The sequence below is a fragment of the Helianthus annuus genome, chromosome 13 (genome assembly GCF_002127325.2).
Source record: "Helianthus annuus cultivar XRQ/B chromosome 13, HanXRQr2.0-SUNRISE, whole genome shotgun sequence".
Lineage (NCBI taxonomy): Eukaryota > Viridiplantae > Streptophyta > Magnoliopsida > Asterales > Asteraceae > Helianthus > Helianthus annuus.
The window spans coordinates 122896137-122914471 of NC_035445.2; the positions used below are offsets into that span (position 1 = coordinate 122896137).

Consider the following 18335-nt stretch of genomic DNA (forward strand, 5'->3'; position numbering starts at 1 on the left):
GTAGTTTGCAGAAGTATTAATAAAAGATAAAAATGGAAAAAAAACACCAAAAACTACTTAAAGTCATTAAAAAACGCCGAACTTGGGAGATGGAAAGTCTATGACCCTAAAACTCATAAAAAGCTGAACAAAAAACAGTAAAAATACACAGTAACTGAAAAGACGGCTACTTTATTAATATCATTTATTATAAATAAAATCCCGCCTAAACTACGCGCCAAAAACATCCTATAAGAGAGACGTCTCTGCACAATCAACTGATCACAAACCAAAAACAAACGCCATATTTCTTAGAAACCATTCACTTTAAAACGCCAAAAAAATAGTTAAAAAAGCCACAGATACAGAACCTCATTTCTTCTATATTGAGTTTTGATCTCAATGAAGTTTCACTGAATGGATTCTTCTCTGAGTTGGGTATCTCTATAATCTTTCGCTAAATGAGATGGACAAATATTCAAGAAAAAGAGACTGATGACACTGATATGACATCATGTCACTTTGTTCTTGATGGATATATTGATGGCATGAAGGGATCAATACATTAGAGCAGGCGTTGGTCTTCAACATGTCATCAAACAAGTATATATCCACCCACAATAAAGGATGCCACAAAAAATAAGCATCTTCTAAAGACGGGTGTTATGTAGGAAAATAAGGATCTAAATAAGGTATTCAAAAACAGGTTCAAAACGCCAAAAAGGTTAAAGTAGAAGAGGCTGATGACAGTGAAGATTTGGATGAGAAATTAGATTATAATTTTTCATTTTTTTTCATTTTCTATTGTTTGTTATCTAATTCTCTGTTGTTTATTATCTAATTCTCTACTAATTTAAAAAAATTCAGTATAAAACGTCTGATAGTGTGAAAAACTGTGAGAACGGATATTAGCAAAGCACAATGTTGCTATATAAAACGCCAAAAAACGCCAAATAAAGTATTACTGGAAAAAATCAACACTAATTGATAGATGAAAATTGAATGAAACAGTAAGTGCTAAAACAGTAAAATGAAGAGCCGGTATCATTATTGCGTACGTAATGTAGGATAAGGGCTCTTGTACGTTAACCTAACTCTATATATATATATAGGGTTGGAATTTGGAGAAAACGGTAGAAAGTGTGAGAACGGTGAGAACGCTTATGGATCGCCCGATTAAAACAATTTATGGACTAGATTGGCGCGATGGCGTTTTAGTAAATAACATCAATTTTATTACGTGGACGCGCCTCATTAAGGGTAAAAGCGTCTTTACACCTCTATACCAAAACGCCATACTGATGAATAAAACGCCATTACGGACCAAATCACATCGCTATATAAACAAAAACATCCCAAACATAAAAACACACCCCTTAGAACCTGAAACGCCATATTTTCTACTATATACCATTCAACTTACAAACGCCAAAATCCCCAAAACATCATACACAACTACTCAAAAACGCCATATTTTCTACTATATACCATTCATCTTAGAAAACGCCAAAACACTCAAACATCAAAGATTCCAAAAAGATCGACAGTTCTTTCAGATACACTATTTCCTTAGTAAAACGCCAAAAATGCGAAATATCGTTTCTTGTATATTCAAATATTGTTCTACGCCAAAGTTTTGGATAATGCATTCTTCCCTGATGTGCTGTGACTCAAATAACATTTTGCTGCATGAGATGGACAAATTATAAACAAAAAAATGTTGGGTCAGACTTATGTCATTTTCTGTGTTTTGTTCTTGATGAATATTTTAATGGTATGAAAAGACGAATGACACTAATGAGTTGTTTGAAGATACATATTCAAAAAAAAAAAACTCATGTGATTTTGTCTTTCCAAACGGCCACAACAGCAAAAGCATGGCTAAGCCAAACCACCAACCAAACATGATTCAATGAAGAAAGAGACTGATGACAGTGAAGATTTGGAAGATGAATTGTTTTTATTTTTATTTTTTTAATTTTCTTTTTCTGTTGTTTGCTATGTATTTTTCAACTTAGAATAAAAAATACATTATCTATCTATATACTATATATAAGCATTTCCCATGTCTAAAATAGTAATTTAACCCCAACTTTTTAAGATGGCATACCAAAAGCTAGAACAAATTCCTATATTTTTACAACTTTCTTCCTTTTCTACCCTTATATACAAGTTTTGAAGCAACATTTACAAGATAGTGGAAGCCAATACAATAGAGATTTAATTTTTCATCACCTCTTCCAAATTGCAACCGTCAGCGTAGTTATTAATTGGATTAATACTCCGACCCATCACTTCCATAACTCCCATAATTACAGCCATATAACCCTGATTGAATTCAACATTTACTTCACCGACCCCTAATTCCTAATTGCTATTTGAAAACCAAGAATCTTGAAGTGAAAACAATGGCCGATGAAAACACAGCGACACCAAGGAGAGACCCATCAATAATCCAGGTATCCTTTCTCCTCTTCATATACCCTTTTACATCTCGATCTCACTTGCTCATTTAAGTTCTCTTTACAGCTTCATGAGTTCTCTTTCCTAATGGGTGTTTGTCATAAAGTATGTGTCTTGAATAAATTAAGTAAATTTACAGCTTCATGAGTTCTCTTTTCTGTAAGATGAACCAATTATATGCTATGTTGTTATTTTGCATTTGAGCCTTTAAATTATCTCGATTTGGGATGCAGATAAGGTGTTTGTTCAAATGCCTTAACTACTTAGGGAATTAATTAGGAAGTTTGATGGTGTAAAATTAAGCTAAACCTTAGAGGTGATTTTGAATAATGGGTCTCAGTTGTTTCAGCATCAAGGGTTAAGGTTTGCGTTTTATGGCTGCAGTTACTGTAAGACAGGGGGTTTTGATGTTTGAATCACTGTTTTCCAATTATATAAAAGTAGAATCAAGAATGTAGACGTTGAAATTTGTTTGATATGGGTGATAGATGTAATTGTAGCTGGAAATTGGTATAAAGTATAAACAAATGGAACATTGTTTGATTCTTTGGCTGGTATCTTATCTTTTGATCTGGTCCACTAGCAGCTTGTTTGTTGAACAAGATTCTGAAGGACAATGTGGTTCAGAATGCAAAACCATTGAACGAGCTTGTCAAGAGGTAACAATTTGTTTACTTTTTTACTTCACTGTTTATTTTTTCCTGACTAGGAAGCGTAGATTGAATCTCATAAAGTTAGGGTTGTTTGGGATTATAGCTCATTTATACAACTTATATGCTCATTGCGTTTTTCTAAAACAGACAACCACTTTAAAGTGTTTGGATGAAAAAGCATGTATATGCTTATCTACTTATTTGAGAGTGAAAATAAGCTGTTTTCAATAAACAGCTTTGAGATCACTTATTTCAAACTGATTATTTATAGTGGATTCTAAGGGTGTTCATAAAGCTCGTGGCTCGCTTGAAACTCGCTCGATAAAAGCTCGTTTTGTTTTCAAGCTGAGCCGAGCCAGCTCGTTTTGTAATCGAGTCGAACTCGAGCCAGGGGTGCTCAGCTCGTGGCTCGAGTCGATGGCTCGTATGTATGTGTGTGTGTATATATATGTATTTTAGAAATGTGTGTTCATTTTTTTATTTTTGTTTTTTATGTTATCTATACTTGTAAACAAAATTAAAAATAAATTAACGATCTGGCTTGAGCTGGCTCGAAGTTTTTATGAGCCGAGCTCGAGCTCGAGCTCGACTTTTTAGCTCGGAAAAATAATCAAGCTGAGCTGGCTCGTCTAAGTTCGAGCTCAAGCCCAGCCTGGCTTCACATTCTATCTTTCAAAAACAAAATTACAAGGGATTGATGGAGTATGAAATAATAAATGATGCAAAATTGACTTTTCACTTAAGATCATGAATGGCACAATTGTATGGTCGGATTATGTAAAGGGTTGAAACATGTGAATTGGTTAAGAATGAGTAGCTTTTAAACGCGTATCAAATTAGTTCGGGTTAGAAAAGGTTGTGTTAGAGCGGGTTCACCCTCGTTATTTGTTTTAATCCGTCCCAGTGCGGGTCCGACCAGAAACCCAAAAGAACCCATAATAATGCAGGTCGAACTGGGAAGGTGGGCCCAACCGCGTGCTAATTTAGACGCCTAACTTTCAGATCGTTTCATATGTTGAATTATCCAGAAATAATTAAAAAAAAAACTCTCAAAGCTTATCATGGCCATGGGTATATCAAACTTTTGGTTTATGATATTCACGTCTCATTAAAAATAATGGCTTTTTGTTGTATTTCTTTCACTAAAGTCCAAAACTTTGATTATTTGTGATTAAAGTTTTGCAACGAAATGGGTTTATATGGTTAGCTGAAACTCATATTACATTGATAATTGATCTCAAAATGGAATCTAAATGATTCAAGATTTCATTCATAATCAACATTATTGTTGATAACAATAAAGGTTGAACCTAAGATTGAACCTGAAGTACTTGAATTGGGATTTGAAATTCAATACTTGATCTTGGACCCTTGAAAAAGTGCAACAATGGTTAAAGTTTATATGTAGTTTCCATTTTTTGACTCACTATTGCAAAGATTTTTTTTAGATATTTTAGTTATTGACATGAAGCATTTTTACAATATCTGTCAGGTGGAGCGTTTGGAGGGAACCAAGGTGCACGACCAGGTGCCTTTTCGTCGTTATATGTACGTAAAAGGACAATGTTCTATTCCGTGGCATGTGACATATTTTCAATCTTTTACTTCTAACTTTCTGTTGTGTGTAAACGGTTACTTTCCAGGTTTGCGATGTAAGATCAAGGGTGCTGGCAGGTGTGGCTTTGGGTTAGAATCCGCAATGGCGTTACTTGCTGGAAAACGAATGGCGAAAACCGGGATCTTTCTTGATTCGTATCTTTTATATTACAACTTGCGCTTCGTATGTTTAATGTAAACTAAAAACCCCTCTAGATTTTTTTTGGGTGCCAGAATGTATATAGAATGAAACATACATCAATTAACTATCCCATGTAGCCGGTAAAACCTTGCATTGCCATGAAGTGCGGGGGCTTTTACACGCATACACACCTTATATAGTATTTTTTTTTTTTGGAATCGTTTGAAGGCTTGACTTATTTTCCCACCCCTTATTGTCGACCTCGCCGCAACGCGCGGGTTTCCCACTAGTCTTAATAAAACGCCAAACAGTCATAATGCATATGAAAAACACCATAAATGGAGTAAAAACACCAAAAACTCCCAAACTATAATGAAAGTAATTTGCAGAAGTATTAATTAATAAAAGCTAAAAATGGAAAAAAAAAAAAAAAAAGCCAAAAACTACTTAAACCCATTCAAAAACGCCAAACTTGGGAGATGGAAAGTCTATGACCTAAAAACTCATAAAAAGCTAAAAATAACAGTAAAAATAAACAGTAAACTGAAAAGACGGCTACTTTATTAATATCATTTATTATAAATAAAATCATGCCTAAACTACGCGCCAAAAACATTATATAAAGAGAGACTTCTATGTACAAACAACTTATCACAAAACCAGAAACAAACGCCATATTTCCTAGAAACCATTCACTTTAAAAACGCCAAAAATAATACTTAAAAAAGCCATAGATGCAGAACCTCGATTCTGCTATATTGAGTATTGATCTGAATGAAGTTTCACTGAATGGATTCTTCTCTGAGTTGGCTATCTCTATAATCTTTTGCTGAATGAGATGGACAAATATTCAAGATAAAGAGACTGATGACACTGATATGACATCATGTCACTTTGTTCTTGATGGATATATTGATGGCATGAAGGGATCAATACATTAGAGCAGGCGTTGGTCTTCAACATGTCATCAAACAAGTATATATCCACCCACAATAAAGGATGCCACAAAAAATAAGCATATTCTAAAGACGGTCGTTATGTAGGAAAATAAGGATCTACATAAGGCATTCAAAAACAGGTTCAAAACGCCAAAAAGGTTAAAGTAGAAGAGGCTGATGACAGTGAAGATTTGAATGAGAAATTATATTGTTATTTTTAATTTTGTTTTTTCATTTTCTATTGTTTGTTATGTAATTCTCTGTTGTTTATCATCTAATTCTCTACTATTCTAAAAATATTGAGTATAAAACGCCAAAAACTACAAACACCAAAACGCCTGATAGTTTGAAAACTGTGAGAACGAATGCTAGCAAAATACGAGGTAGCTATATAAAACGCCAAAAATGCAAACAAAGTATTACTGAAAAAATCAACACTAATTTACAGATAAAAATTGAAAGAAACAATAAAATAAAGAGACGGTATCATTATTGCCAAAACATTATAGTTATATTAATGCCACTACATGGAAAATTGAAATTTATTTATCTTTTCAAAACGCCATAATTGTCTGTCACATTATAGGCCTGTATCCTAAATGGCAAAACACTTGATTTAATAAAATCAAGAGAATTACTGATGTTTTTTACATTAAAAGCATGCATCCTGATCTAAAAAACAATAAAAACGCCAAAACAATACTTAAAACGCCAAAATATTTACTATGATTCTGATCTAAAAACAATAAAAACGCCGCGTATTTATTAAACGCCAAAAAAATGGAAGATGAAGGGACACGCGTTAAAAAAAAGAAATATGAAAGGACAAAAAAGCCCCTCCGCCTTTCTCTAAGCGGCGTGACACGTGTTAGGGCAGGAAGCGTTCTCACCGGTCTCACACTTTTAAGCGTTTTCTCCTTATCCCGTTTCTATATATATATATATAGGGTTGGGCTATATAGAAAACCCTATCTATATAAAAAACCCTAGAAAACCCAACCTCCCAACATTTTTTTTTTGAAAAAAATAACACATGTAATATACATGTTTTTAAGACTTTTGGGCCAAAAAAATCAAAAAAGCGCCAAAGGGATAATTTAAAAAAAAAATTTCAGCAATTTCTGTCTTTTTTGCCTAACACATGTTAGGCACTGAAATTTGTTTATTTTTTTTTTTTAAAAATCCCTTCGGCGCTTTTTTGTTTTTTTGGCCCAAAACACTCTAAAACATGTATATTACATGTGTAATTTTTTTCAAAAAAAAAATGTCGGGAGGTTGGGTAAAAATGGGGGGAGATTTGGGTTTCCAGAGTTTTCTACCTAAATGAGGGTTTTCTGTCTATCATTGCCCTATATATATATATATATATATATATATATATATATATAGAGAGAGAGAGAAAAGTGTATTGTACAAAATGGCTTAACGTACACTACGTACGCGATGTGAAATCGCATGTGATAATTTTGATGAAATCGCATGTTGGTTTTTTGTAACAATTTCGCATGTGATAATTTTGATGAAATCTCATGTTGGTTTTTTGTAACAATTTCGCATGTGGTATTTTTGATGAAATTGCATGTTAAAAAACCAACATACGAAACTGTTACAAAAAACCAACATGCGATTTCAATGTGGGATGAAGATCTGACGGCTGAGATGATCGCGTACGTAATGTAGAATAAGGGCTCTTGTACGTTAACCTAACTCTCTCTATATATATATATAGAGAGAGAGAGAAACGGGATCAGGAGAAAACGCTCAAAAGTGTGAGAAGGGTGAGAACGCATCCTGGCCCAACACGTGTCACGCGGCATAGAGAAGGGCGGAGGGGCTTTTTGTCCTTTCATCTTCTGTTTTTCCAGTTCCGCTTTTCCGAATATTGTTTGAATTTTTGGAGTTTAAGATTTTTGGCGTTAACCAAATTCAATAATTAATGGCGTTTAATGGTTTCATCGTATTAACATTTTGGCGTTTATGGCGTTTATTCAAATCGTATGCCATTGGAACCCAGGGGGTCAGGAAATCTATTTGAATGGCGTTTTTCAAGGCATTTTAAACAAGATGGCCATTGTTCTATTATTTTTTATAAACATTTTGGCATTTATGGTATCTTGGCGTTAAAAATTGTTAGATTATATTTCAGCCACAGCAAAAAAAAATACAAGTGAAGAAAATAAATTAAAAATCCTAATCGGATCTCTCTTCACAATATTCACTGTCATCAGTCTCTCTGTTCTTTAATAGTACAAGAACTATCACAAAAATATGGCATTTAATGTAAAACTTAACAAACCCATCGGTTTGATTATTTTGCCTGCTCGTCTATTGAAGTGGTTTTTTTGTGGATGTTTGGGGACATAGATCTATGACGTGTGGGTGGGTTTTTCACTTTTTCTTAATGTTGATCTTCATCTTTATAATCATCCCACTCTTCAGTGTCATTGATCTCTTCTCCTCATCCAAGCCTTCTTCAAGAACAAAAAATACAAAATGCCATATGACTGGCATCAGTATCTTTTCTTGAATTTTTGTCCATCTCATGCAGCAAAATCTTACTGAGTTACTCGCATCCGCTAACAATTCATTCAATAAACTTCACGAATAACAATATTGAATATCCAAGAAAGCATATTAGCCATCTTTGATTTTTTTTGGCATTTTACAGTGAGTGGTATTTAGTAGTATTGGCGTTTGTTTTTTTTGGTTTGATCAAATGGAAGTTGCTGAGACGTATCATTTTATAGGATCTCTTTTTGGCACCTAAGTTAGGCGGTGCATTATTATAATAAAGTATTAGTCTTTCAGTTACTATTTGTAATTATTGTTTTTGACAAACTTTATCTCTGAAGTCTGTAACACGTCCCATCTTTCAAGTTTGACGTTTTAGATTCTAATATAATAAATTTTCCCTATCTTCAGTATTACTGATTTGAAGTTACTGTTTCTAGTTACATTTTCAAGTTTGTTTTTTATTTATTTTATTATTTTATTTTATTTATTTATTTATTTATTTTTTGGTTTTTTTATAATACTTGTCTAAAGTAATTTTATGATGGTTTGATAAACGCCAATGGTGTAAGATATTTGGCTTTTTGGCGTTTTTATTAGATATGGCGTTGTTATTATATAACAATCAACTGAAAAAGAAAATTAAACAAAATAAATATTGATCTTCCAAATCTTCACTATCACCGGTCTCTTTCTTCTTTTGAAGCATCTTCACTGGCTGTTTCGACTTTCGTATGATTTTTTTTTTATTTTTGTTTTTTGAAGTAGTTTTTTTGTCGCCGTTTGGAAACCTGAAGTCTGAAGTCAGCCTCTTTTTCTATAATTTTTGTCCATCTCATGCAGCAAAATGTTATTGAGTTTACACCCTTTCAGCCAAAAATGTTATCTTTTTTGGCGTTTTACCGAGAAAAAGAACGCCACAAAATAAACCATCTTAAAACTGTAAATTTGATCATGCTAAAATCAATAAAGTGTTGCTCTATGGTGATGGATAACATTGTTAATCCTCAGTTAAGAAAGAAAACTAACAATGTTGTCCACACCATACAGCTACACTTTATTGACAACAATATATTTGATGTTTGGGTTTTCTGACGTTTATCAGACGAATGGTATATATTAAATATGGCGTTTGGGGTTTTTGTGTGTGTTTTTTAATTGAAGGCCTGAGTTGTTGTATATATAGGATTTTTTGGCCTTTTTTTAGGCGGGATTTTACTATAATTAAGTTTGGCGTTTTATATCTAATGGCGTTTTTGGTTAAAATGGTGTGTGATTTTGTTTAGCGTTTTATTTTCATGAGATGGCGTTTTGTTTGGAGTAGTCAAAAGACGCTTTTACCCTTAATGAAGCGCGTCCACGAAATAAAATTGATGTAATTTACGAAAACGCCATCGCGCCAATCTAGTCCATAGATTGTTTTGATCGAACGATCCATAAGCGTTCTCACCGTTCTCACACGTTCCACCATTTTCTCTAAATCCCGACCCTATATATATATATATATATATATATATATATATATATATATATATATATATATATATATATATATATATATACACATATATAGGGTAAGGTTCATGCGAGAACCACCCTTATTGCGAGAACCGCGAGAACCAATGTAAACACAAAATAAAATCTAAAAAAAAATAAAAAAAGCACTCAAAATTTTTTTTTTAGTATTTTTTAAAAAAATCGCTATATTTCGTTACCAAAAAAACTTTTTTTCGAATAACAGTTATCCATGCACATGTGCATATGTATCATTACTTCGACAAATTTGGTAATACGTTATCAGGAATAAACAATTGCACTTTAATTTACAATAACATCTGTAATACATTACTTTTTGCATTACCAATACTCAAAATGCACATGTGCATCATTAGGTATAACCATGATATAACGTGTTTTGGTACAAAAAGTTTGTGATTTTGAATGGAAAAGTAGGCCCATATACATGTTTTTTGGTTAGTTATATCTAGTGGTTGATGATTTGGTTATAGTTGTCAATTTATGATGTAATATGTTGATTGGATGATATAAATGGTGTTTACATACATGTAATAAAGTGAAAATATTGGTAATGGTATTGTATTATGGATGGTATGAGGTAATGGTATTGTATTATGGATGGTAGGAGGTAATGGTAGTGTATTATGGATGATATGATAGATGAAAGGGAAAGTGTATTCAAAGTAGTGTACCAAAACACCTTATTTCATGTTGATACATATAGATACACATGTGCATTTCTAATATTGGTAATGTAAAAAGTATTGTATTACACATGGTAGTGTAAATGAAAGTGCAATTGTCTAATATTTGTAATGAATTACGGAATTTGTCAAAGAAATTACAAAAATGCACATGTGCATGTTTGTGTATTATGGATGGAATGATAGATGAAAGAGAAAGTAGTGTACCAACACACCTTATTTCATGTTGATACATATAGATGCACATGTGCATTTCTTGTTTTGTTAACGTAAAAAATAGTGTATTACACGTGGTATTGTAAATGAAAGTGCAATTGTCTAATACTTGTAATGAATTACGGAATTTGTCAAAGAAATGATACAAATGTACATGTGCATGGATAACTGTGACTCAAATTTTTTTTTTTTTTGAGTAACAGATATCCATGCACATGTGCATATGTATCATTACTTCGAAAAATTCCGTAATACGTTATAAGTAATAGACAATTGCACTTTAATTTATAATACCATCAGTAATACACTACTTTTTATATTAACAATATTCAAAATGCACATGTGCATCATTATGTATAAACATGATATAACGTGTTTTGTACAAAAAAATTGTGATTTTGAATGGAGAAGTAGGCCTATATACATGTTTTTGGTTAGTTATATCTAGTGGTTGATGGTTTGGTTATAGTTGTCAATTTATGATGTAATATGTTGATTGGATGGTATAAATAGTGTTGATATACATGTGATAAAGTGAAAATATTGGTAATGGTATTGTATTATGGATAGTAGGAGGTAATGGTATTGTATTATGGACGGTAGAAGGTAATGGTAGTGTATTATGGATGGTATGATAGATGAAAGGGAAAGTGTATTCAAAGTAGTGTACCAAAACACCTTATTTCATGTTGATACATATAGATGCACATGTGCATTTCTAATATTGTTAACGTAAAAAGTAGTGTATTACACTTGGTAGTGTAAGTGAAAGTGTAATTGTCTAATATTTGTAATGAAATACGGAATTTGTCAAAGAAATGATACAAATGCACATGTGCATGGATAACTGTGACTCGAAGTTTTTTTTTTTTTTTTTTGATTTTTTTTTATTTTAAAGGAAACATAGCGATTTTTCCAAAAAAAAATAGTAAAAAAAAAATTTTTTTTGGTGTTTTTTAGATTTTTTTTAGGTATTACTGTTTGTGTTCACACTGGTTCTCGCAATAAATGGTGGTTCCTAACGGATCCTTCTCCTATACGTTAGGAACCACCCTTTATTGCGAGAACCAGTGTGAACACAAACAGTAATACCAAAAAAAAATTTTTTACTATTTTTTTTTTGGAAAAATCGCTATATTTTGTTTATAAAAAAAATCAAAAAAAAATTCGAGTAACAGTTATCCATGCACATGTGCATTTGTATCATTTCTTTGACAAATTTCGTATTTCATTACAAATATTAGACAATTGCACTTTCATTTACACTAACACGTTGCGGACTCTATAATCTCGACATTTTACCTGAAAAAAACTATCATATTACCAAAAAAGTTTGAGCGCGTGAGTCATCAACTCCGTTTGTAACATACCAGCAACAGAACCCTGTGAGGGAGCTATGTATTTCCAAGCACCGTACGACATGGAACCCTCTCGGACCCCGTCAGGCTTAGGAAGCTGAGCGTAGACTTCCGGGGTGTTAGAAATTACTTTGGCCTATAAATGAAGCGAAGTATTGCAAAACAATATATCATTTCCATCATAAAGAATCTAGTAATATAAGGCATAAATGTGATCTTGTCTTTTAGCAATTCGATACCACTAGAGCAGACTGATGAGTGACGAATATGACCACACCTTCTTCAGCGGAAGTCAAACCTCTTCCCATCGTACTTACAAAATTTTCCTCCGATAGTAAGGGCAACGAGCAATTGCAAATAACAACATAATACCACTATATTATCATACAACAACACTTAAAACGGATCTATTAAAGTTGTGAAAACATGAATCACAAGAGTCAAAACAAAGCTGTGAAAACAGAGATTCATGTTCATTTCCTTGATTCTTTGAAGAAATTCACATCTTAAACTTGAAAAATTTTACAGTAAATACATTTCTAAAAATGTTGTAAACAACGAAAACGAAAGGCGAAACAATAACAAACACATAATTCAACAAGAATCTTGATGAAATCAATCAAGAACCAAGAATCCAACCAAATTTCAACAATAAACCCTAAACAGAGTCTACCCACTAAAATTCAAACAAAACCCAACATAATAATCAAAGAATCTTGCAAAATCAGACCTTATGAGTATTAAAAAAAAGCCAAAATCAACGAAACTTTACCTCTAGTATATGAATCGAATCTGATCACATAGTTTCTTGATGAAAATAGAGGTTCTTGAAGAAACTTGAAATTAAACCCTAAAATTAAACAGAGTAAGTTATATAAACATCACATACCTAGTAAAATTAAAACCAAAACCCAACAAAAAGATGAAAAGCTTCTTGGTAGTTAATCCTGTCACCCAAATCGAATCATCGGTCATTTTTGTCATAGAAATTCTGTTTCTTGATCCCAAACCTCCACTCTTTCTTTCATTTGTTTTGACTTTCTTCTTTCTTTGACCCTGTACGGCGGAGCAAGGGTTAGGGTTTTCGTATTCTTCAAGGAATTCACCATTACAATCGGGGCAAAGGTGGTGGAGGAGCGGCTGCTAGTGGTTGAGGAGCGATGGCAGGTGGTTTGACGGGTGGTGGAGGAGCGGCGGCTAGTGGTGGAGGTTCAGATCTGTTCTTGTGGGTTGAAGGAAGAGAGGGTGGGTCGTTGTGGTGGGGGGTGTTGGTTGCAACGGTGAATGATGGTGGTAGAAGCGATGAATGTGGTGGTCGCCAGTGGGGTTGAGAGATCTGAGATCTCTGTGATTTTACAGAGAGAGAGAGAGAGAGAGAGAGTTGAGAGAGCTGATTTTGAAATGGTACGAAGAAAGAGAAAGATGAGTGATTTAATTAAGAAATTAAGAAATGACAGGATTGACAGTAGAGAGAGAGAGAAGGTAAAGTGTCCAAAATACCCTTCCAGTTTAAAATATTGGATTGATGAGGTGTCAAAAAACTATTGGTTTAGAGTGGTTCCTACGGTTCTCGCAACTCGGCTTGATTTTCATTTGATCCGAAGCCTAGCAAAAAAGTGGTTCAATGGGATATACTAAAAAAAGTGGGGAATCGAGGTGTTTTGAAATTATTTTAACATTTTAAATTAAATTTTTATGAGATATTTAATATGTTAAATACACAGTTCTCAAATTTCTTATTTTTTAGTGTTCTCCATTAAACCTCACACTTTATATGTATGTATATATATAGCTATATAGTTATTAACTAAAAGCATATTATTATTATTAAATTAAATTTAGAAATCACATTTAAGTAAGAAGTTTAAGCCCAATAAATTTATAAACTAACTATACCTATTTGGAAACCCAATAGCCTATTTAAATTAGAAAGTTAAATAAATAATTTTGCAAAGTGGAAGACCATAATCCAGTCTTGTGGGAAGGTGTTTTTTTTAACGGCAATTTCTTTTATTCTCTGTTATTTGTGGGGCCTGAACCCAAGATCTTCCTCTCTTCCAAAATGTTTAAAGGTTTTACCTTTGTCAATGGACTACTACCCCATTGGTTCGTGGGAAGGTGTTAGTTTACAAGGATTGAAAGAGGTTTGTAAAGCTGATAAAAAAAAACCTAGTGCTCACCTAATGAGGTGGAAACAGTGGAGGTTGGATATTATTTCCATCAACTCTATGACAATAGAACCTCATGGTATATGCACCATAAGCTAACAATCTTTGGTTTGGTTGTACTACAAACTGAATACAATGTGTTCAACTACGAGTGTAGATAATTGCTTTTTAACTTGTTTTATTTTGACTTGGAATATAGCATGAAACCTCTTGGTTTTTGTATCACACAATGGTGCTAAGTACTTATCACGTGATAGTTCAAGTTAATGTATATTACTTAATTAACATAATGTATTTGGGGTTTAATCATACACATATTCAAGCTTTGTCGTATCCATTATCGCAGTGATCAAGCTTATACTAATGCTCCAGTGTGACAAGCATGTAAATTTGGTAAATCAAGATACTTGTTCTATGAGCATTATATGTTTTATAAACATGTCACTTAACTTACAAGCGAAAGCTGACATATTTTAAAGATTGACTCGTAGATGGTTATCCTCATAAGTAGGTTGGGTTAAGGTCTGGTTTGTCGCTTGGAAGTTACAACTCCACAGTCAAGAACCAATATGATGATGTCACTAACTACTTTTCAATTATATTCGATCCACCTTTAGATTATATCGTATCGAATATTGATACAAACTTTTTATATATTTTGTGAGTTTTTATATTTGTACTTTATTTAATATACGTAAACTCCCCCATTTCTGTTGCGATGTGAATCTATAAATCATTCGTCACGCTAATGCCCCACGTTTAGACCCACCGAGACGTGGGGTGTGATATTATATGGCATTTCCTAACCGGAACTTAAAATCCCAGACATTATTAAATCCGTATTTGCACTCCAAATAACAAAATAAAGATGCAAAAATTAATAAAAAAAATTATTTGAAGCAAATGAGAAAATTAAATAGTTATTTATACGCAAAAAATTCCTATAATATAGTAAACAATATTCATAATTTTAAATTCCAACATGCTAATTAAAATCAAAATTTTATATCACAATAAGCCATGTTTTTTAAATTCCAACAAGCTAATTAGAATCAAAACTTTATATCACAATAAGCCATGTTATGAGATATAGGAGGTTTGGAATGTCCGTTCATTTGCACACTATGATTTTCGAGTCCGGTAACAAGTCATGGATAGAATGGCACATCCAGGGAAATGTGGTCTAAAATATACTTTTATATATATATATATATATATATATATATATATATATATATATATATATATATATATATATATATATATATATATATAGGGTTGGGCTATATAGAAAACTTTAAAAATTTTAAGAAACCCTAGAAAACCCAACCTCCCGACATTTTTTTTTTTGAAAAAAATAACATATGTAATATACATGTTTTAAGAGTTTTGGGCCAAAAAAAAAAACAAAAAAGCGCCGAAGGAATGTTTTTAAAAAAAAATAAACAAGTTTCAGCATTTTTTGTAACACATGTTAGTCATAAAAGTTACTGAAATTTGTTTATTTTTTTAAAAAAAAAAATCCTTCAGCGCTTTTTTGTTTTTTTGGCCCAAAACTCTTAAAAACATGTATATTACATGTGTTATTTTTTTCAAAAAAAAAAAAATGTCGAGAGGTTGGGTTTTCTAGGGTTTCTTAAAATTTTTAGGGTTTTTTGTCTAGCATTAGCCTATATATATATATATATATATATATATATATATATATATATATATAGGGAGGAGCTCATGCGAGAACCACCCTTATTGTGAGAACCTTGAGAACCAATGTGAACACAATCTAAAATAGCTAAAAAACCTAAAAAAAACCTAAAAAAACCTAACCCCCAACCCCCCCCCCCCAAAAACCTAAACCCCCCACCCCCCCCACCCAAAAAAAACCTAACCCCCCCCCCCCCAAAACCTAACCCCCCCCCCCTAAGCTAAAAAAACCTAAAAAAAACCTAAAAAACCTAAAAAAAACCTAACCCCCACCCCCCCCCCAAAAAAAACCTAAACCCCCCCCCCCCCAAAAAAAACCTACCCCCCCCCCCCCAAAAACCTAAACCCCCCCCCCCCCAAGCTAAAAAAACCTAAAAAAAACTAAAAAAAACCTAACCCCCACCCCCCCCCCCCCCAAAAACCTAAACCCCCTCCCCACCCCCCAAAAACCTAACCCCCCCCCCCCCCCCACCCAAGCTAAAATGCTAAAAACTAAACCCCCAAAAAACCTAAAAAATCTAAAAAAAATCTAAAAAAATCTAAAAAAATCAAAAAAAAAATCTAAAAATTTTTTTTGATTTTTTAAATATTTTTTAGGTTAAAATCGCTACTTTTCGAAGCAAAAAAAAAAAATTTTTTTTTAAAAAAAAAAATTAAAAAAAAAAAATTTTTTTTTTTTTTTTTGATTCGAAAAGTAGCGATTTTAACCTAAAAAATATTAAAAAAATCAAAAAAAAATTTTTTATGTGATTTTTAGCTATTTTTAGGCATTTTTGGTGTGTTCACATTGGTTCTCGCGGTTCTCACAATAAGAGGTGGTTCTCGCATGATCTTCTCCCTATATATATATATATATATATATATATATATATAGGTAGAGGATCCTGTAAAAAGTGCTTAAAGTGTGAGAAGTGTATTATAACAATATATATAATACTATATAACACCATATAAACATCGTATAACAATATGTAACACCATATAATACCATATAACACTATGTAACACTATATATCATTATATAACAAATATAATACTATAGATTGTTTGATAGCATGTCTATGATAGATGTATAGTGTTATATTTGTTATATAATGATATATAGTGTTACATAGTGTTATATGGTATTATATGGTGTTACATATTGTTATACAATGTTTATATAGTGTTATATAGTTTTATATATAGTGTTATAATACACTTCTCACACTTCTCACACTTTAGGCCCTTTTTACACTATCCTTACCCTATATATATATATATATATATATATATATATATATATATATATATATATATATATATATATATATATATAGGGGACCGCTAAAATGCAAGGTTGGAGAACTCGCTAGTCGGTCAGTGAGGTGGGGACTAGCGACTACTCGGGATTACTCGGGATTAATCGGATCGGAACTTTATATGTAAATTTTATTATTTTTATAAATATGTATATATATACTCACACATCCATATCAATATAATATTTAAAAAGGTAAAAGTAGTTCAAAATACAAACTAAACTTACATATAAGTCATAACATAACAAGTCTCAGTACTTAAAATTCAAACATTAACAAATAGCTCAAATGTAATCGTCATCCCCGTAGTGTTCAATGGTTTCGACACTATCCGACTCGTATTCAATCTCCTCGTCTACTTCATCCTCTTTCTCCGACTCAAATTCTTCGTCATATTAAGGTAAGGTATAAGGAAAATGGGCTAAAGTTGTAAACTTGGGCCTGTTTTGTAAGGATTTCAAATGGGCCGACTTGGGCGACTTGGGCCGACTAGGGCGGCTTGGACCGGTGTTGACCGACTAGCGATTTTTTGACTGATTAGTGAAAAATTACTCAGTAGGAGGCCGACTAGCGACTAGTCGGCGATTAATCGCCGAGTACTCGCGATTTTTGCAACATTGTTAAAATGAAAACCACCTCCAGTTGTAAGAACCGCGGGAACCATTTTCTGGCCATTAGATTTTCAAAATGGATGGATGAGATTAAAAGTAGTTAAAAGTAATATTAAATTCTTTTTGTCATATTATGTCTTTAATATTTTAATCTAAAAGGGTATTTAAGTAATTTTGTTTTTTTTTTGTCTTATTAATTTTATTGTTTTTAATTACATTTTTTTCCTATTTGCATCAATTGTTTTTTTTTTCTAAAATCAGATTTTTTTTATTAAACAACATTTTGAAATCATATTTTTTGATAAAAAAATTTTACGCGCGTTTGTTTATGACCCGTTTTTTACGCGCGTTTTTTACAACCCGTTTTACGCTCCGTTTTTTCACGCCGTTTTTGCGACTGGGGTTTTTAAGTGCCGTTTTTTAGGCCCGGTTTTAGGCGCCGTTTTTTGCCACGCCGTTTTTTGCCACGCCGTTTT

General features: G+C 32.6%; 1 protein-coding gene across 3 annotated transcripts; it reads left to right on the forward strand.

Moving 5' to 3' along the window:
- Positions 1-2178: 2178 nt before the first annotated feature.
- Positions 2179-4960, forward strand: LOC110899254. 3 transcript variants are annotated; one of them, XR_002570038.2, is made up of 4 exons: positions 2179-2438; positions 3026-3101; positions 4588-4643; positions 4739-4960. XR_002570038.2 is itself a non-coding variant. In XM_022146141.2 (4 exons), exons 1-4 carry the CDS (start codon positions 2388-2390, stop codon positions 4888-4890), a joined length of 315 nt encoding a protein of 104 aa, XP_022001833.1. In that variant the 5' UTR covers positions 2183-2387; the 3' UTR covers positions 4891-4960. The 3 variants fall into 3 exon arrangements, 1 of the variants encoding a protein (XP_022001833.1); XM_022146141.2 differs by having other exon boundaries at positions 2183-2438; positions 3046-3101; XR_002570037.2 differs by having other exon boundaries at positions 2185-2438; positions 3029-3101.
- The last annotated feature ends 13375 nt before the right edge of the window (positions 4961-18335 follow it).